Source organism: Lampris incognitus, chromosome 2 (genome assembly GCF_029633865.1).
Source record: "Lampris incognitus isolate fLamInc1 chromosome 2, fLamInc1.hap2, whole genome shotgun sequence".
Classification (NCBI taxonomy): domain Eukaryota; kingdom Metazoa; phylum Chordata; class Actinopteri; order Lampriformes; family Lampridae; genus Lampris; species Lampris incognitus.
Window position 1 is genome coordinate 115,416,304 of NC_079212.1, and position 17,914 is coordinate 115,434,217.

Here is a 17,914-nt window from a genome sequence, read left to right on the forward strand (position 1 = left end):
TATGACATGGCGCGTTATCCTGCTGGAAGTAGTCATCAGAAGATGGGAACACTGTGGTCATAAAGGGATGGACATGGTCAGCAACAATACTCAGGTAGGCTGTGGCGTTGACATGATGCTCAATTGGTACTAAGGGGCCCAAAGTGTGCCAAGAAAATATCCCCCACACCATTACACCACCACCACCAGCCTGAACCGTTGATACAAGGCAGGATGGATCCATGCTTTCATTTTGTTGACGCCAAATTCTGACCCTACCATCCGAATATCGCAGCAGAAATCGAGACTCATCAGACCAGGCAACGTTTTTCCAATCTTCTATTGTCCAATTTTGGTGAGCCTGTGCGAATTGTAGCCTCAGTTTCCTGTTCTTAGCTGACAGGAGTGGCACCCGGTGTGGTCTTCTGCTGCTGTAGCTCATCTGCCTCAAGGTTCGACGTGTTGTGCGTTCAGAGATGCTCTTCTGCATACCTCGGTTGTAATGAGTTTTTATTTGAGTTACTGTTGCCTTTCTGTCAGCTCGAACCAGTCTGGCCATTCTCCTCTGACCTCTGGCATCAACAAGGCATTTTCGCCCACAGAACTGCCGCTCACTGGATATTTTCTCTTTTTCGGACCATTCTCTGTAAACCCTAGAGATGGTTGTGCGTGAAAATCCCAGTAGATCAGCAGTTTCTGAAATACTCAGACCAGCCCGTCTGGCACCAACAACCATGCCACGTTCAAAGTCACTTAAATCACCTTTCTTCCCCATTCTGATGCTCGGTTTGAACTGCAGCAGATCGTCTTGACCATGTCTACATGCCTAAATGCATTGAGTTGCTGCCATGTGGTGGGCTGATTAGAAATTTGCATTAACGAGCAGTTGGACAGGTGTGCCTAATAAAGTGGCCGGTGAGTGTACATGTATATATTTTCCATATATTTCACAAATAACAGTATTCACATAAGCCTGCACATTGACTGTATTTCTTTTTGAGTGTAAATGATCCAATATAGAGAAATCTACTACTGGTTGAGATAGTAACCACGGTGGAACAGCTGATATTAAAACAATCTGACTAATATTCCAGTCTTTGATTCCAAATTCCTAACATATATCTGGTGTAAGGGTCGGTACCCGACCCTATTCATGTTATATCTCGCTGCAGTCCTAGAAACAACGTCAGCCAACTTGAGAAGTGGCTTGTACATCAGGACCCAAACAGATGGAAACCTCTACAATCTTGCGAGATTCAAGGTGTCTACCAAAACAAGAGAACTCTGTGTTCGAACGATTCTCTATGCAGATGACTCAACTCTGGTTGCCAATGATCCTGGAGAAATGCAAGAAATAGTAGACCGCTTCTCTTCACCAGCTACCCTCTTTGGACTGAAGCTTCTGTACCAGCCTCCCCCTCAGAAAAGCCCAGAAGAAGGTCAGCCCAGTATTTGGTTAATGCAGCAACTCTGAAGACCACTGAGTGCTTTACCTATCTGGGCAGTGCTGTGACAGATACAAACTGCCCTGACTTAGAAGTGGACAGAAGAATCCAAGCGGCCACAAAAGCCTTTGGTGCCCTCCACAAACAACTTTAGCCCCACCATGACATCAGGCTGACAAGAAAGATCAAGGTCTACAACACAGCTGTTCTCCTGTCTCTACTCTACGCCACTGAATGCATGACCCTGTATCACAAGCACATTAAAAAGCTCACCAGCATACAGCTTCATCATTTGTGAAAGCTGCTGCGAATCAGATGGGAAGACAAAGTGCCCGACATGGAAGTATTGAGACGTGCTGGTACTGTCAGTGTTGAAGCCCTAATAACAGCCTCCCAGCTCAGATGGGCTGGCTAAGTGAGAAGAATGCCAGACAACAGCCTAGCAAAAGAGGTTTTCTATGGGGAGCTGTGCCAGGAAAAAAGGGAAGCAGGGAGGCCAAAAGCTACGCTTCAAAGATGTGCTCAAGCACTACATGAAGATCTGCAGCATAGATGACCCCAGCTGGGAGACAGTGGCCCTGGACAGACAGAGAGGGGTGCTCCACAGTAAGGCAATCGAGGACAGCTGTTGAACTAAAGAGAAAAGAAGCCTATGATAAGGCCCACCATGCAAGACATAACAGACCAACTCAAACAACATTCGTCTGTGAAAAATGTGGATGATATTGTCGCTCTAATACAGGCCTGATATCATAATAGAGAACAGAAGAGGACTAATCACACTATCCTGAGGGGTTCCATTCTCAACTACATATCTCCCTGAGAATGAGTTCCCAGCATGAACTCGACTAGCACAACCAAATAAAAAGTCCCTAATCCAATTATATGCTTTACCTCCTACACCCATAATATCCAGTATGATTAAGAGTCCTTCCTTCCACATCATGTCATAAGCCTTTTCCACATCAAAGAAAACAGCTACAACACACTCATTATTTACTTGAGCTTTCTTGGTGCAAGACTCCAGGCATAACAATGGATCTAAAGTGCTACACCCTCTTCAAAACCCACTCTGACATGAAGTGAGTAATTCATTTTTTTCTATGTAGTATGTCAACCTTTCTGTAACCATTCTTTCCATAAGTTTGTATATGTGTGATGTCAAAGCTATAGGCCTATAACTAACTGGAGTGGTAGGGTCTTTCCCAGGTTTTTTGACAGGAACAATGACGGCCCCTTTCCATACTATTGGGAGCTTGCCTTCCGCCCAGATCTTATTGTACAGCTCCAACAGCCTTCCTAAAGCAAAATCACTTAATTTAGACAACATTATATAACATAATCGTCTTTTCCAGGGGCAGTCATTTTACACTTATTCAGCGCTCTTCTCAACTCATGTATTGTGGCGGACACTAGGGGCTATGCCTCTCACCCAGCAGGGCTGTGAGCTGGGGGAGTGGTTTACGTACCCAGCAGGGCTTTGAGCTGGGGGCGTGGTTTACGTTCCCGGCTCTCTGGTGCAAGGTTGTTCCTGTTTCAGTTTGGTTTTGGAGCTGAGGAATAAAGTTCAAACTCGCCTTCGTCTCCTGTGTTTTTCCTCATCCTGCCACAGTATGAAAAAAAGGTACATCTAAATACCCTGAGATGTGTTTCTTTTCTCATATACCTTAGTGTGTTCATCTAACATTTGCTTCCTCTTGATCTTACCTTCTTCTGTTAAATTATCTGAACTGTGGACTTTAACAAAGTTCTTGGCTAACATTTCTGCCTTTTCCATATTATCAAAAGCAAGTTCCCCTCCATTTTGTAACACTGGTAAATTTCTTTCCTGTCTGATTCCCCTCATCCTTTTAATCATCCCCGATACTTTATCTAATGGTGTTATCCTCCCAATATTTGAACAGAATCCTCTCCAACACAACCTTTTTGCTCTTTTGACAGTTTTCCTCACAAATGTTTGAGCTTTTTTATAATCTAATAAATTCTGTAAGGAATGCATCTTTTTTAGTTCTCTAAATGATCTGTTTCTATTTCGAATTGCTTTAGAGCATTCTTCATTCCACCATGGTACCATCTTAACACATTTACCAGGCCTACCTCATTGCTAACTGTACCCGAGCATGGAACTCGAACGCTATGGGATGGCCAAGATGGCGGCAGAGTGGTAGACGCCTTTTCTGAACTTTCCTCCAACTTACACAGAAAAGTAGCATCAGACACTTATTCTGCTGATTTGAAATAATGTTTCACAAATGCAAAAGTGAAGGTCGCTCACCCGCTACTCCCGAAAATTCGCCTCTAAAAAAAGGGAAAACGGAACAAGAAACGGCAGACAACATCGTGGCTGTGATGAAGCTAGCTATCGAGGAGCAAGGCTCTTCGATTGGAAAATCTATTGAGGAACTCAAATCTTTAATCAACTTCCTCTCTGCCAACATGCAAGATATAAAAGGTACAATACAACACACGGTGGATAGAGTCAGCAAAGTCGAAGGAAAAAATCTAGTTCTTGGAAAACAAAGTTTTGGAGTTGGCTCGCTATAAAAAGAAGTGGAATCTGTGCCTATGTGGTCTTCCTGAAGAAGAAGGGGAGTGTTGTGTCCATATACATACAAAGTGATGCATTATGTTCTGTTAATGCCATTTACTTTGGAGACCGCTAGGTGGCACTATTGGTCAATATGTTCCGGGCACTGAGTTACACATGTGTAGAAGGAGAAGAAGAAGTAAAATGGGTCGATGAAAAAAAAGTGCTAAGAAAAGTACACGCTCCCCTGTTCTTCTACTTCGTGTGTTTATGTCTGATACTGAACCAACTACATAAGAAAGTGGCGACGAGAATAGTAGTGACGAACAGATGGCTTTGCTCTCCTTGCAACCTCCTGCATTTGCTGCGTGGAAAAAGTTGTTCGACAATTACCTGCTTGCTATTGGGGGAAGTGACTTTCCTGCCGAGAGAAAGAGAGCCTTGCTAGTTCACTGCTTAGTAACAAAGAGACAAAGCATCTACAGCACCTTGCCCCGCTCACGGCTGATACCTACGATGGATCTGTGCAGGCGTTGGAAGCGTATTTCACCCCGAAACTGAACGTTGTCACCGAGAGGTGCCACTTTACGCAATGAGCTCAAGCTGTGCTCAAGCTCTGGGTGAGTCAACGGATCAAAATCAACGACGCGGGACTGAAACTCAATGCTGACAAATATCAGCTCCGTCAAACTACTCTGAGCTTTCTTGGCCAAAACATCGGTACAGAAGGTCTGCAGCCAGATGACTCTCATGTCACTGCTATCCTGAATGCCCCACCCACTACTGATCCTGCAACCGTGCGCTCATTTCTTGGTCTGAATGCATGATACAGCAAGTTTGTGCCCAACTACGCAACTGTTGTTGAACCTGTGAAAGCACTGCTGCGAAAGGACAGTTAATTTCAGTGGAACGATGCAGCTCAAGCAGCATTTGACCAAGTCAAGAAGATGATCGTGAATAAACGTGCTGTAGTGCTGTTCGACCCCAACAAGCCTACCATAGTCTCTAGAGACGCGTCAGACTACGGGCTAGGTGCCATCTTGACTCAGCTGGACAGTACTGTTGAGGAACAGACTGTTGCTTTTGCATCCCGCAGTCTGTTGGACGCAGAGAGAAAATATTCCATCGTCGAGAAGGAAACGCTGGCCTGCGTCTGGTCTGCTGAGAAATGGCATGCATGGCTCTGGGGAAGGAATTCCTCATATGCACCGATCATCAAGCACTTACGACACTCCTGACTACCAAGGGCAATAACCGTGCTGGTCTCCGGATAGCCAGATGGTCTGCTCGCCTGATGGGAGTTTGACCATGATGTCGAATACAGAACTGGATTTTTTAAATATGTTGCTGACTGTCTATTGCAGCGAATTCGGGGGGCAACAACAGGAACCGCCGCGGCTGGGACGTGAACCCGTATCTCCCGCACCGCGGGAGACATCGCTAACTGCTCGACTAAAGAGTCCGACCCCTAAGCCAACGGCCAATGTATCTACTTATCCATGCACGTTACAATACCCCCTCCTTCGGGAAAGCGCGTCCCCACGCTTAAGCATATCAGCTCCTTCACACCTCTGGGCGCATACACTTCCGATGGCCTTACGGTCTCACCAATCCACTACTGACACCAATGTAGTGAATTAGGGGGGCAGCCTGGGAACAGTAAGGCCATCGGAAGCGTATGCGCCCAGAGGCGTGAAGGAGCTGATATGCTTAAGTGCGGGGACGTGCTTTTCCGAAGGAGGGGGGTAGTGTAACGTGCATGGATAAGTAGACATGTTGGCAATTGGCTAACGGGTTGGACCCTTTAGTCGACCCTCCCTTAAAAAAAAACCTTTAACAGGGTTTTTTTTGGGAGTTGTTCCTTATCCGATGAGAGGGTCTAAGGACAGGATGTTGGGTTGCTGTTAAGCCCACTGAGGCAAATTTGTAATTTGTGATATTGGGCTATACAAAAATAAATTGAATTGAATTGAATTGACTGGTTAATGTTGTCGCTTGCGGTGTGGGAGACACGAGTTCGCATCCCGGCTGTGACGGTCCGGCCGGATTACCCCCTGAATTCGCTAAATTTGTGTCAGAAGTGGGATGGTGAGACCGTAAGGCCATCGGAAGCATATGCACCCAGAGGCATGAAGGAGCTGATATGCTTAAGCGCGGGGACGCGCTTCCCAAATTCGCTACACTATCTAGACTCCCACTTCCTGAGACAGACACTGCATGTGCAGAGAATGTGGAATCCGTTGCAACCATTCTCACTGATCTGGGTGCTGTGTCTGTGGATGACTTCCAGTCTGAGTGCTGTGCCTGCCCGGTGCTCACAAAGCTCTGTGCACAGATACGGAAAGGCTGGCCCTCACGAAAAAAAGCACCTGAGTCTGACTTACAGCCATTCTTCCTGATCTGCCATGAGCTTGCAATCATGGATGACTGTATTGTCAGAGGTACTCATCGGTTGCTGGTGCCTGTCATTGCCGAAAAGACTCGTTGATATTGCTCATGAAACCCTGCGCATTGTGCGCACTAAACAACGCCTCAGAGAACTGTATTGGTGGCCCAAAATGGACTCCCAGATAGAGACACTGATTAAAAACTGTACAACCTGCAGACAGAATGATAAGTCGACTGTAACCCATGATGCTCCACTCCAAACCGTTCCCCTACCAGCTGCTGCCTGGGAAAATGTTTCCGTGGACATTGTAGGTCCATTTGAGATAGCACCTGCTGATTGCAGATATGCCATAACACTGGTAGACTACTAAATGGCCTGAAGTAGCTTTTGCTCCACATGCTGACACAGCTACTGTCATCCAGTTCCTGATCACTGCTTTCTCTCGAGAAGGGAATCCAAAAGAACTGGTCAGTGATAATGGACCTCAATTCCTCTCCTTTGAGTTCTCTGACTTTCTCAAAAAGAGGGAAATCAGACACCTCAGATCTTCAGTTTATTATCCAAGAGCCAATGGAGAAGTTGAGAGAGTCAACAGAAGCCTTAAAGACCAAATCAACCGACTTCCAGTCCGGTGACAAAGTACGGATTAGGAAGCCATAAAAAGTAAAGAAAGGAGAACTGAAGTTCACAAATCTAAGGACTGTTGTGACAAAGAAAGGACCAAACACTTATTTGCTGGATGATGGAAGGATCTGGAACGCCTCTTGCTTAACTGCACTGCCAGAGTTGATCCCGGATACTGACTCTGACAGAGCAATGGACTGTACTAAACCAGAGACTGATAAACCACCTGACTCTAACTCTGATAACCAGCTCAGGTTTACCAGGATTAGAAAGCCACCTAGCTGGACCAAAGACTTTATCATGGGAAAGTGTGGGGGGGGGGGATACTGCTGACTAACTAATATGGGGAGGGAATAGAAAATGTGAAAAGTGAATGATGTTATTGGGTTACATACATTATTCAGAGTGTAATACTGTCAGTTCTGATCTAAGGTACTAGAAGTATGCTTTGTTCAAAAGGGGAAGATGTTGTGTCCATATACATACAAAGTGATGCAATGTGTTCTGTTAATGCTATTTACGTTGGAGACTGCTGGGTGGCGCTATTGGTTAATATGTTCCAGGTACTGTGAGTAACGCATGTGTAGAAAGAGAAGAATAAGTAAAACGAGTCGATGGAAAAAAGTGCTAAGAAAAGTACACGCTCCCCTGTTCCTCTGCTTCGTGTGTTGATGTCTGATACTGAACCAACTACACAACAGGGAGGAGGTGAGAATGAAGATGATCGACATTTGCCAAAACGTGGCTCCAGGCTATATGAGGGTTTCCGTGCAACGTCATCACAGAGATGCGTGCGCAACTAGGGGCAGAAAGCAGCTACAGCGCAGAGATTTTAACCAAGTTAGAGCTCAGATACAGCAGAGATGACGCGCAGTTGTTGTGCAATAAACTGCACAAACCGCCAAAATGATGGGTGGAAATATTCAACACTTTCATTGTTGAACCGCTTTGGTAGCTCTCAAAAGATTATGCATTTCATACTCTTTTGAGAGCTACCAAAGCGGTTTTGCCCCCTGGCTGCGCACAAAGCGAAGTATTCGGTAGTAATTGATTCGGTTCACAGGCTTGGTAGAAAACACCCAGCCAAAGCACAAGCCCGTGATATCGTCCTTCGGTTTTCTATGATGCATTTTCGCGACATGGTCTGGAACATGTCCAAACATTCTGTGTACCTGAAGCAAAGAAATCTCTGCTTCAATGAGGATCTCACTCCGGAGGATCGCGAATAACGGAACCGACTGTGGCCAATAATCAAGCAAACTCGTCAAGAGAGGAAGACTGCCTTCTTTGTCGGAGGCAGAGCCTTTGTAGATAACGAGGAGATACACTGACTGATCAGATACTCGCATACGGTTTCAGCTGGAGGATAAGTTCTACTTTCTGTACATAACCAGCTTTCAGGTTACAGTGACATTTGTTTTGTTCAATAATTTCCTTTATAAAGTTCATTTCAGTTAATGCTCGAGGTTTGAGAGACATTACTAAACGAAAGGCATTATTTCTTTATGCAAAGAAACTTTGATGCTGACCTTTGTCTGATCCAGGAACCTCATTCTGCTGTTGAAGATTATAACTTTTGGAAATCACAATCGGGCAGGACTTGTGGATGTCACATGGAAATCAGCGTTCAGCAGGAACACTAATTCTTAAGCACAAATTCAGTAGTAAGATCATCCTCATTCAAGCTGACCTAGGGCCGCTACATTCTTATGGTTCTTTCCTACAATAAACAGATTTTTCTGATTGGTAATGTTTATGGCTATAACAGAGCTACAGAAAGCAAGGGGTTGTTTGAAACTTTAAGTACAAATATAGGTGCTCTTTTAGGAAATTCTCTGATATGAAAATTATTTTGGGTGGAGATTTCAATGTTACTGTAAATGATGAAGTCGACAGATGGCCAAGTAGACAAAAAGAAAACTCTCGTATAATTGATTTTATGAATGAGAGAGGCTTAATTGATATGCAGAGTCTGCAATCCCAATTCTAAAGTATTTACCTGGAAAAACTAGTCTGGCTCTTTACAGTCAGGAATTGAACTTCCTTGATATCAAATTCTTTCCTACTCACATTGTAAAGCTGAAATTATTCCGACACCTATAACAGACCGTAAAGCCATTCTACTGAATTTGAATATGTCATCACATTGAGTAAATAAAAGGACTCCTGCTTATTGGGGGCTTAATAATTCACTATTACGAAGTAAATCCCTAAATTTACTTATTAAAAATAAGATAACTGAGTACCTGTTAATGGCAGAAAATGAAACAGCTTATGGGAAATATTGGGAGCTTCTAAAATATGAATTAAGGAAAATTTTAATGGAAATGGGTGCAAATATTAAAAAAAGAAGATAAGAAAAAGGAAGAAAATAATTTGTTGAAATAATTTCCTTATCTTGTATATTGCCTGAAAACATGTCTAAGATTCAAAGAGCACAATTGCAAACACTGCAAATATAGATCAGTTATACATCAGCAAAGCCAAAGGAGCTTTTATATGCACAAGGACCAACTGGATCGAAGAGGGGGAACAGAACTCCAGTTATTTCTTTAAATTTGAGAAACAAAGGTAAAATAAAAATGGCATAACAAGACTTTCCCTAAACGGCACTGTTGTTGACAATCCAAAAGACGTTGCTAAAATTTGTGAAAGTTATTATAAAACTCAATACAAAACTAACTTATCAACAGCTGAAATGGAAGATTTCTTCAATTCTTTAGGTGAGGTTAAGTCAATTGGTGATGTTAACAAAACAATATGTGATGCCCCAATTGGGGAAATTAAGGACGCTATGAAGAAACTTAAATTGAACAAATCCCGTGCAGTAGATGGGTTGACTTGTGAATTTTATAAAATGTTTTCTGCAGAGCTTGCCCCCTTTGTACTTAATGTTTCTATCAAGACTATAAACAATGAAGAACTGTCTCCTTCACTATGCCAAGGTTCAATTACTCTAATCCCAAAACCCCAGAAAGATGTCTTAATATTGGATAATTGGCGTCCCATTTCATTGCTAAACAATGATTATAAAATTATTGCATTATGTATGTATAGCTACAACCCAGCCGCTGAGGATGCACAAGCCAGTGCATCCTTAGTGCCGGTCCCAAGCCCGGACAAATGGGGAGGGTTGCGTCAGGAAGGGCATCCGGCGTAAAATCTTTGCCAAATCAAATATGCGGATCATAAATAAGACTTACATACCGGATCGGTCGAGGCCCGGGTTAACAACGACCGCCACCGGTACTGATAACCAGCAGGGTGTCGGTGGAAACTATGCTACTGTTGGGCGAAGGAGAAGGAGAGGGGGAAAGCATGTCCAGAGGCAGCTAGAGAGGAGGAAGGGTAGGCATGTGGAGGTGAGAGTTGGAACTTTGAATGTTGGCACTATGACTGGTAAAGGGAGAGAGCTGGCTGACATGATGGAAAGAAGAAAGGTAGGCATACTGTGTGTGCAAGAGACCAGGTGGAAGGGGAGTAAGGCCAGGAGTATCGGAGGTGGCTTCAAACTCTTCTACCATGGTGTGAGTGGGAGGAGTAAAGGGGTAGGGGTAATTCTGAAGGAAGAGTATGTCAAGAGCGTGCTGGAGGTGAAGAGAGTGTCAGACAGAGTGATGAGTATGAAGCTGGAAATTGAAGGTTTATTGCTGAATGTTATCAGCGCATATGCCCCGCAAGTTGGGTGTGAGATGGATGAAAAAGAAGAATTCTGGAATGAGTTGGACGACATGGTGGAGAGGGTACCCAAGGAGGAGAGAGTGGTGATTGGAGCCGACTTCAATGGACATGTTGGTGAAGGGAACAGAGGTGATGAGGAGGTGATGGGAAGGTATGGAGTCAAGAAGAGAAATGTGGAAGGACAGATGGTGGTGGATTTTGCGAAAAGGATGGAAATGGCTGTGGTGAATACATATTTCAAGAAGAGGGAGGAACACAGGGTGACGTACAAGAGTGGAGGAAAGTGCACACAGGTGGACTATATCTTATGTAGAAGGCGCCATCTAAAAGGGATTGGAGACTGCAAGGTGGTGACAGGGGAGAACGTAGCTAGGCAGCATCGGATGGTGGTCTGTAGGATGACTTTAGAGACCAAGAAGAGAAAGCGAGTGAAGACACAGCCGAAGATCAAATGGTGGAAGTTGAAGAAGGAAGACTGTTGTGTGGAGTTCAGGCAGGAGTTAAGACAGGCACTGGGTGGTAGTGAAGAGTTGCCAGATGGCTGGAAAACCACTGCAGAAATAGTGAGGGAGACAGCTAGGAAGGTACTTGGTGTGTCATCAGGACAGAGGAAGGAAGACAAGGAGACTTGGTGGCGGAATGAGGAAGTACAGCAAATTATACAGAGGAAAAGGTTGGCAAAGAAGAAGTGGGATAGTAAGAGAGATGAAGAAAGTAGACAGGAGTACAAGGAGATGCAGCGTAAAGCAAAGAGAGAGGTGGCAAAGGCAAAGGAAAAGGCGTATGGTGAGTTGTATGACAGATTAGACACTAAGGAAGGAGAAAAGGACTTGTACCGATTGGCTAGACAGAGGGACCAAGCTGCAAAGGATGTGCAGCAAGTTAGGGCGATCAAGGATAGAGATGGAAATGTGCTGACAAGCGAGGAGAGTGTGCTAAGAAGGTGGAAGGAATACTTTGAGGGGCTGATGAATGAAGAAAATGAGAGAGAGAGAAGGTTGGATGATGTAAGGATAGTGAATCAGGAAGTTCAGCGGATTAGCAAGGAGGAAGTGAGGGCTGCTATGAAGAGGATGAAGAGTGGAAAGGCAGTTGGTCCTGATGACATACCTGTGGAGGCATGGAGATGTTTAGGAGAGATGGCAGTGGAGTTTTTAACTAGATTGTTTAACACAATCCTGGAAAGTGAGAGGATGCCAGAGGAGTGGAGAAGAAGCATACTGGTACCGATTTTCAAGAACAAGGGAGATGTGCAGAACTGTAACAACTACAGAGGTATAAAGTTGATCAGCCACAGCATGAAGATTTGGGAAAGAGTAATAGAAGCTAGGTTAAGAGGAGAGGTGATGATCAGCGAGCAGCAGTATGGTTTCATGCCACGAAAGAGCACCACAGATGCGATGTTTGCTTTGAGAATGTTGATTGAGAAGTATAGAGAAGGCCAGAAAGAGTTGCATTGTGTCTTTGTAGATTTAGAGAAAGCTTATGACAGAGTGCCGAGAGAGGAGGTGTGGTATTGTATGAGGAAGTCAGGAGTTGCAGAGAAGTATGTAGGAGTGGTGCAGGATACGTATGAGGGAAGTGTGACAATGGTGAGGTGTGCGGTTGGAATGACAGATGGGTTCAAGGTGGAGGTGGGATTACATCAAGGATCGGCTCTTAGCCCTTTCTTGTTTGCAATGGTGATGGACAGGTTGACGGACAAGATCAGGCAGGAGTCTCCATGGACGATGATGTTCGCGGATGACATTGTGATCTGTAGCGAGAGTAGGGTACAGGTTGAGGAGAGCCTGGAGAGGTGGAGGTATGCACTGGAGAGAAGAGGAATGAAAGTCAGTAGGAGCAAGACGGAATACCTATGCGTGAATGAGAGAGAGGACAGTGGAATGGTCATGATGCAAGGAGTGGAGGTGACAAAGACATCTGAGTTTAAATACTTGGGGTCAACTGTCCAAAGTAACGGGGAGTGCAGTAGAGAGGTGAAAAAGAGAGTGCAGGCAGGTTGGAGTGGGTGGAGAAGAGTGTCAGGAGTGATTTGCGACAGAAGGGTATCAGCAAGAGTTAAAGGGAAAGTTTACAAGATGGTTGTGAGACCAGCTATGTTATATGGTTTGGAGACAGTGGCACTGACGAAAAGACAGGAGGCGGAGCTGGAGGTGGCAGAGTTGAAGATGCTAAGATTTTCACTGGGAGTAACGAAGAAGGACAGGATTAGGAACGATTATATTAGAGGGACCGCTCAGGTTGGACGGTTTGGAGACAAAGCAAGAGAGGCAAGATTGAGATGGCTTGGACATGTGTGGAGGAGAGATGCTGAGTATATTGGGAGAAGGATGCTGAATATGGAGCTGCCAGGGAAGAGGAGAAGAGGAAGGCCAAAGAGGAGGTTTATGGATGTAGTGAGGGAAGACATGCAGGTGGCTGGTGTGACAGAGGAAGACGCAGAAGACAGGAAGAAATGGAAAGGGATGATCCGCTGTGGCGACCCCTAACGGGAGCAGCCGAAAGTAGTAGTAGTAGTAGTATGTATAGCTAATAAATTAAAGAAAGTCCTAAATTACATTATTGATTAATCTCAAAATGGTTTATGTCTGGTAGATATATAATTTATCATCAATTATTGATCATGATATATGATCATGATCAATTGATCATGATATATAATTGATCAGCTTGTTCAGAAAGCTGCAGCTCGTCTGGTGTTCAACCGCCCTAAGTCCTCCCACACAACTCTCCTTGTCATGTCCCTACACTGTCTCCCAGTTTAAGACTCTGGTGCTAGCCTACAGGGCAGTGAAAGGAACAGCTCCTTCCTATCTCCAGGCCATGGTCAAGCCCTACACCCCCGCCCGACCACTTCGCTCTGCTGCCTCGAGACGCCTGGTTGCTCCGTCGCTCAGAGGCCCTTGCTGCCGATCGACCCAGTCACGGCTCTTTTCTGTCCTGGCCCCACAGTTGTAGAATGAACTCCCCACTGATGTCAGGACAGTGGAGTCGCTGCCCATCTTTCAGCGCAGCTTGAAAACTCACCTCTTCAAGAACCACTACCCTGTTACTCGCTCTTAGCACTTATTGTATTCACTCGTTTAAAAAAAAATTTAAAAATCTCTTTCTTGTACTTTTACTTTGGCACTGGTTTTGCTCTTAGATGCTTGTTTAGATGCACTTATGACCTCTGATGGCTAGTAGTTCTCCTGATTTCCTACATTAAATGCACTTATTGTAAGTCGCTTTGGATAACAGCGTCGGCTAAATGGCTGTAATGTAATGTAATCATATAAGACTTGTCCTTGATATCTTAAGACTCTTCAAATTTAGTGTTAGACAATAGTTCAATCCTCTTTCTAGATTTCCACAGGGCCTTTGGCTCTACAGAGCATCAATTTATGTTCAAAGCTCTTGATTTATTTTGATTTGGAGAACATTTTAAAAAATCAATACGCACTTTTTATGCTTTTGGGAATAGTTTGATTAAGTTACCTCATGGAACTACAAAAAGATTTAGAATAGAATGGGGGATCCATCAGGGATGTCCCATCTCCACATATTTGTTTTTACTTCCCATGCAAATTTTAGCCTAGTACATTGAAAAGAGTAGCTTAAAAGGAATCTCAATAGCAGGAAGAATAATCTCTCTGAGTCAGCTAGCAGACGACACCACTCTATTTCTACAGGATAAATCTCAAATTGATATTGCAGTTAAACTCTTTGATACATTTTCTGCAGCCTCTGGTCTCAAGCTTAACTTATCCAAACGTGAATTGCTTCCCATCAGAGTACTGCTGGCATCGTGTGTGGCTGCCGCCTCTCCCTCTCGTAGCCCCCCTTCCCATCCACCCCTGTATGTCTGTGTTATGTTTACTTGTTGTCTTGTTTCACCCCGTTTATTGTAAAGCGACTTTGAGTGTTAGAAAAGCGCTAATAAGTTTAACTTATCATTATTATTATTATTATAAGGGAAATAATCCGGAGGGGCACAATTAGTAAACCTGCTTCTGTTTTTGTCTGGAATAATTTATATATTGCTATAGACTGGGGAAAAACATGGTTATTGCTCAAGAACCACTTTCTTTCAAATAAGGTGCGAGAGGTGTCTTTGAACATATTGCACAGGTGTTATCTCATTAATTCTGTTATTGTAAAATATAGACTAAATGTTGATCCTCATTGTTCATTCTGTCATCACACATGAAAAGATAACTCATCTTTTTTGGGACTGTACCTTTAGTCAAACGTTTTGGAATGACCATAATCTGTCGTTAAACAGAAATTTAGATATTCAACTCAAACTCAAAACTGAATTCATTTTATTTGGTCTCTTTGATGATGAAATGTCTGTCAAGAAAATATATGTCATTAATCTTGTTTCTCTATTGGCAAAATTCCACATACATGCATGCAAATTTGCGAAACAGAAACCCGACCTTACTGCTTTTATGTCTTACATAAAATCCTACATGGACACACTAAAATTCTGGCGGGGAATCGCTGCGTTGCATAACTGATACATCTATAAGGCATGTGACAGGGTCGTGTGTCACCGCACCCAAAACGACTCCAAATAAGCTACAAGGTAAATAAAAAAATTATGAACTCCAATGTGCTGTCATAGACATACAGTGGTGTGAAAAAGTGTTTGCCCCCTTCCTGATTTCTTATTTTTTTGCATGTTTGTCACACTTAAATGTTTCAGATCATCAAACAAATTTAAATATTAGACAAAGATAACACAAGTAAACACAAAATGCAGTTTTTAAATGAAGGTTTTTATTATTAAGGGAAAAGAAAATCCAAACCTACATGGCCCTGTGTGAAAAAGTGATTGCCCCCCCCCCTGTTAAAATATTAATTAAGTGTGGTTTACCACATCTTTGGAAAGCTGAGTTCAATTTCTCTAGCCATACCCAGGCCTGATTACTGCCACACCTCTTCTCAATCAAGGATCTTTTGGTCTACTTCACTTTGTCAGGCAGGTCCTATTTAAGTGATTTCTTGATTGAGAAGAGGTGTGGCAGTAATCAGGCCTGGGTATGGCTAGAGAAATTGAACTCAGCTTTCCAAAGATGTGATAAACCACACTTAATTTATGTTTTAACAGGGGGGGGGGCAATCACTTTTTCACACAGGGCCATGTAGGTTTGGATTTTTCTTTTCCCTTAATAATAAAAACCTTCATTTAAAAACTGCATTTTGTGTTTACTTGTGTTATCTTTGTCTAATATTTAAATTTGTTTGATGATCTGAAACATTTAAGTGTGACAAAAATGCAAAAAAATAAGAAATCAAGCAGGGGGCAAACACTTTTTCACACCACTGTATATACGTGTGCTATGCAAAAGCGCTTCTAGTCAACACAAAAAGTCGCATCGTGATGACGTAAACGTGCTCAGGCCCGGAACGTGTGAGCGCGGGCATCCGGATAGCGTAGCCATCCGGATAGCGTAGCGGTGCGGTCTATTCCGTTGCCTACCAACACACGGATCGTCGGTTCGAATCCCCGTGTTACCTCCGGCTTAGTCGGCACAATTGGCTGTGTCTGTGGGTGGGAAGCGGGATGTGGAGGTGCGCCCTGGTCGCTGCACTAGCGCCTCCTCTGGTTGGTTGGGGCACATGTTCTGGGGTAGGGGGAACTGGGGGGAATAGCGTGATCCTCCCACACGCTACGTCCCGCTGGTGAAACTCGTCACTGTCAGGTGAAAAGAAGCGGATGGCGACTCCACATGTATCGGAGGAGGCATGTGGTAGTCTGCAGCCCTCCCCGGGTCGGCAGAGGGGGTGGAGCAGCAACCGGGACGGCTCGGAAGAGATAGGGTAATTGACTGGATGCAATTGGAGAGAAAAAGAGAGGGGGGGAGAATGCGAGCGCAGGCCAGTGCGGGAGTGGGGAGGAGGGACATGGTACAAATTAAGCGTGCCTGGTGTGAGTATGCCTTCACGCGACCTTAACTTCGAACTTGGATTGCTCCCTCAACTTGTCTCGACAGCCCTTTGACAAGCCTCTGAGTGCACACGTGTTTTCAAGGGAGGTCATTAAGCATCAATCAGGTTGGACTGACCCACGTGGCAATGCTTCACACTCACTCGGCTCTTATATGACGCCGAGTCCTCGTCTCCGTAACAGTTTCTCGCTGCCTCTGTGCTGTGCCTGAGGTGAAGTGTAACTGCGTTGTAATCAACGGTGCATGTTAATAACGTGCACAAAGCAGTAATTCTGTGGCTATGGCATAAAATCTGTAGAAATTATCTTTCCATAAAGTGTTGTGTAAAAACACCAGGAATTGTTTAATCCATTGAATCACTGGAACATTTCGTGAAGGTGCTTTTTGTGAGTTTGACTTGCATGAAGGATTATATGACTAGTAAATATCAGTGAGGGTTAATGAATGGGACTGAATGAAACAAAGTAAAACAAATGGCTTCCTGTTCTCAGTGGTATGTGATAACAAATGTGCAATGGGTACACTTCTATCTGAATTTGGTTTTCTCGCTTGCTTTGATGTGTTGCTGTCATTCGTGTCACTAAATGAAAGAGGTCAGAGTTCAAGAAGAATTGCACAGAGCACCTGGCAAGGGTTACCTGGGTCTGACTTGGAAAAGGTGTCCATGTCCAACAGGTTCCTGCAATAAAGGCAAAAGAAGACATTTAGAGAAGAGGATGCTCAAACTTTGGGGAACTTTATATGGGGTCCCATAGCAAAGTCATACTTAATATGTGGTTCTAACCATATCAAAATGACTCCAACTAAAATGAAAATAATAGAAAGAATAGTATTTGGTAGGCATTTTGTGATTTTGAACAACAGCATACAGATGCTAGTTGAAAGCCTTGAAACATCACTAGCCTATATTTGTCTTTCCATGTATTCTGACTTACCATAGAGGGGCAGGGGTTGGGGTGCAATATTAGTTTCCCATTTGTTTGTGCATGAGTTACTCTTGGGACCTCAGTCACTGCTGCTCTGATTCCAACAAAATATGAAGAAATGATGCAGCGCAGACACTTTGTTCTGATATTTAAAAACAATGATACTGATTTACTAAGAGAGGTCACTGCTTTATTCGCTGGGCATGTTCCCTGTTGCCTTGTACATAATTAAAACAATATATATCCAGTGGGACACAGATATATAATTTTCATTTCATATGGCAGGGTCACAGAAATGTTCCCGCCTCAGTCAACGGAATCTGGCAGGAAGAAATAACAATATTTTTGGACACACATCACAGATATAGACACACAAACAAAAACATCAATGTTAAGATTAGTGA

At 43.8% G+C, this 17,914-nt stretch overlaps 1 protein-coding gene across 1 annotated transcript in view; it reads right to left on the reverse strand.

The window, feature by feature from the left end:
- LOC130131577 (copine-9-like) overlaps nucleotides 1-17,914 on the reverse strand; it is a 208,637-nt gene that overhangs the window by 176,403 nt on the left and 14,320 nt on the right. Inside the window, exon 2 of the mRNA XM_056301330.1 lies at nucleotides 17,223-17,263. Within this exon, the coding sequence (XP_056157305.1) occupies nucleotides 17,223-17,263 (41 nt within the window). The remainder of the gene's footprint in view (nucleotides 1-17,222; nucleotides 17,264-17,914) is intronic.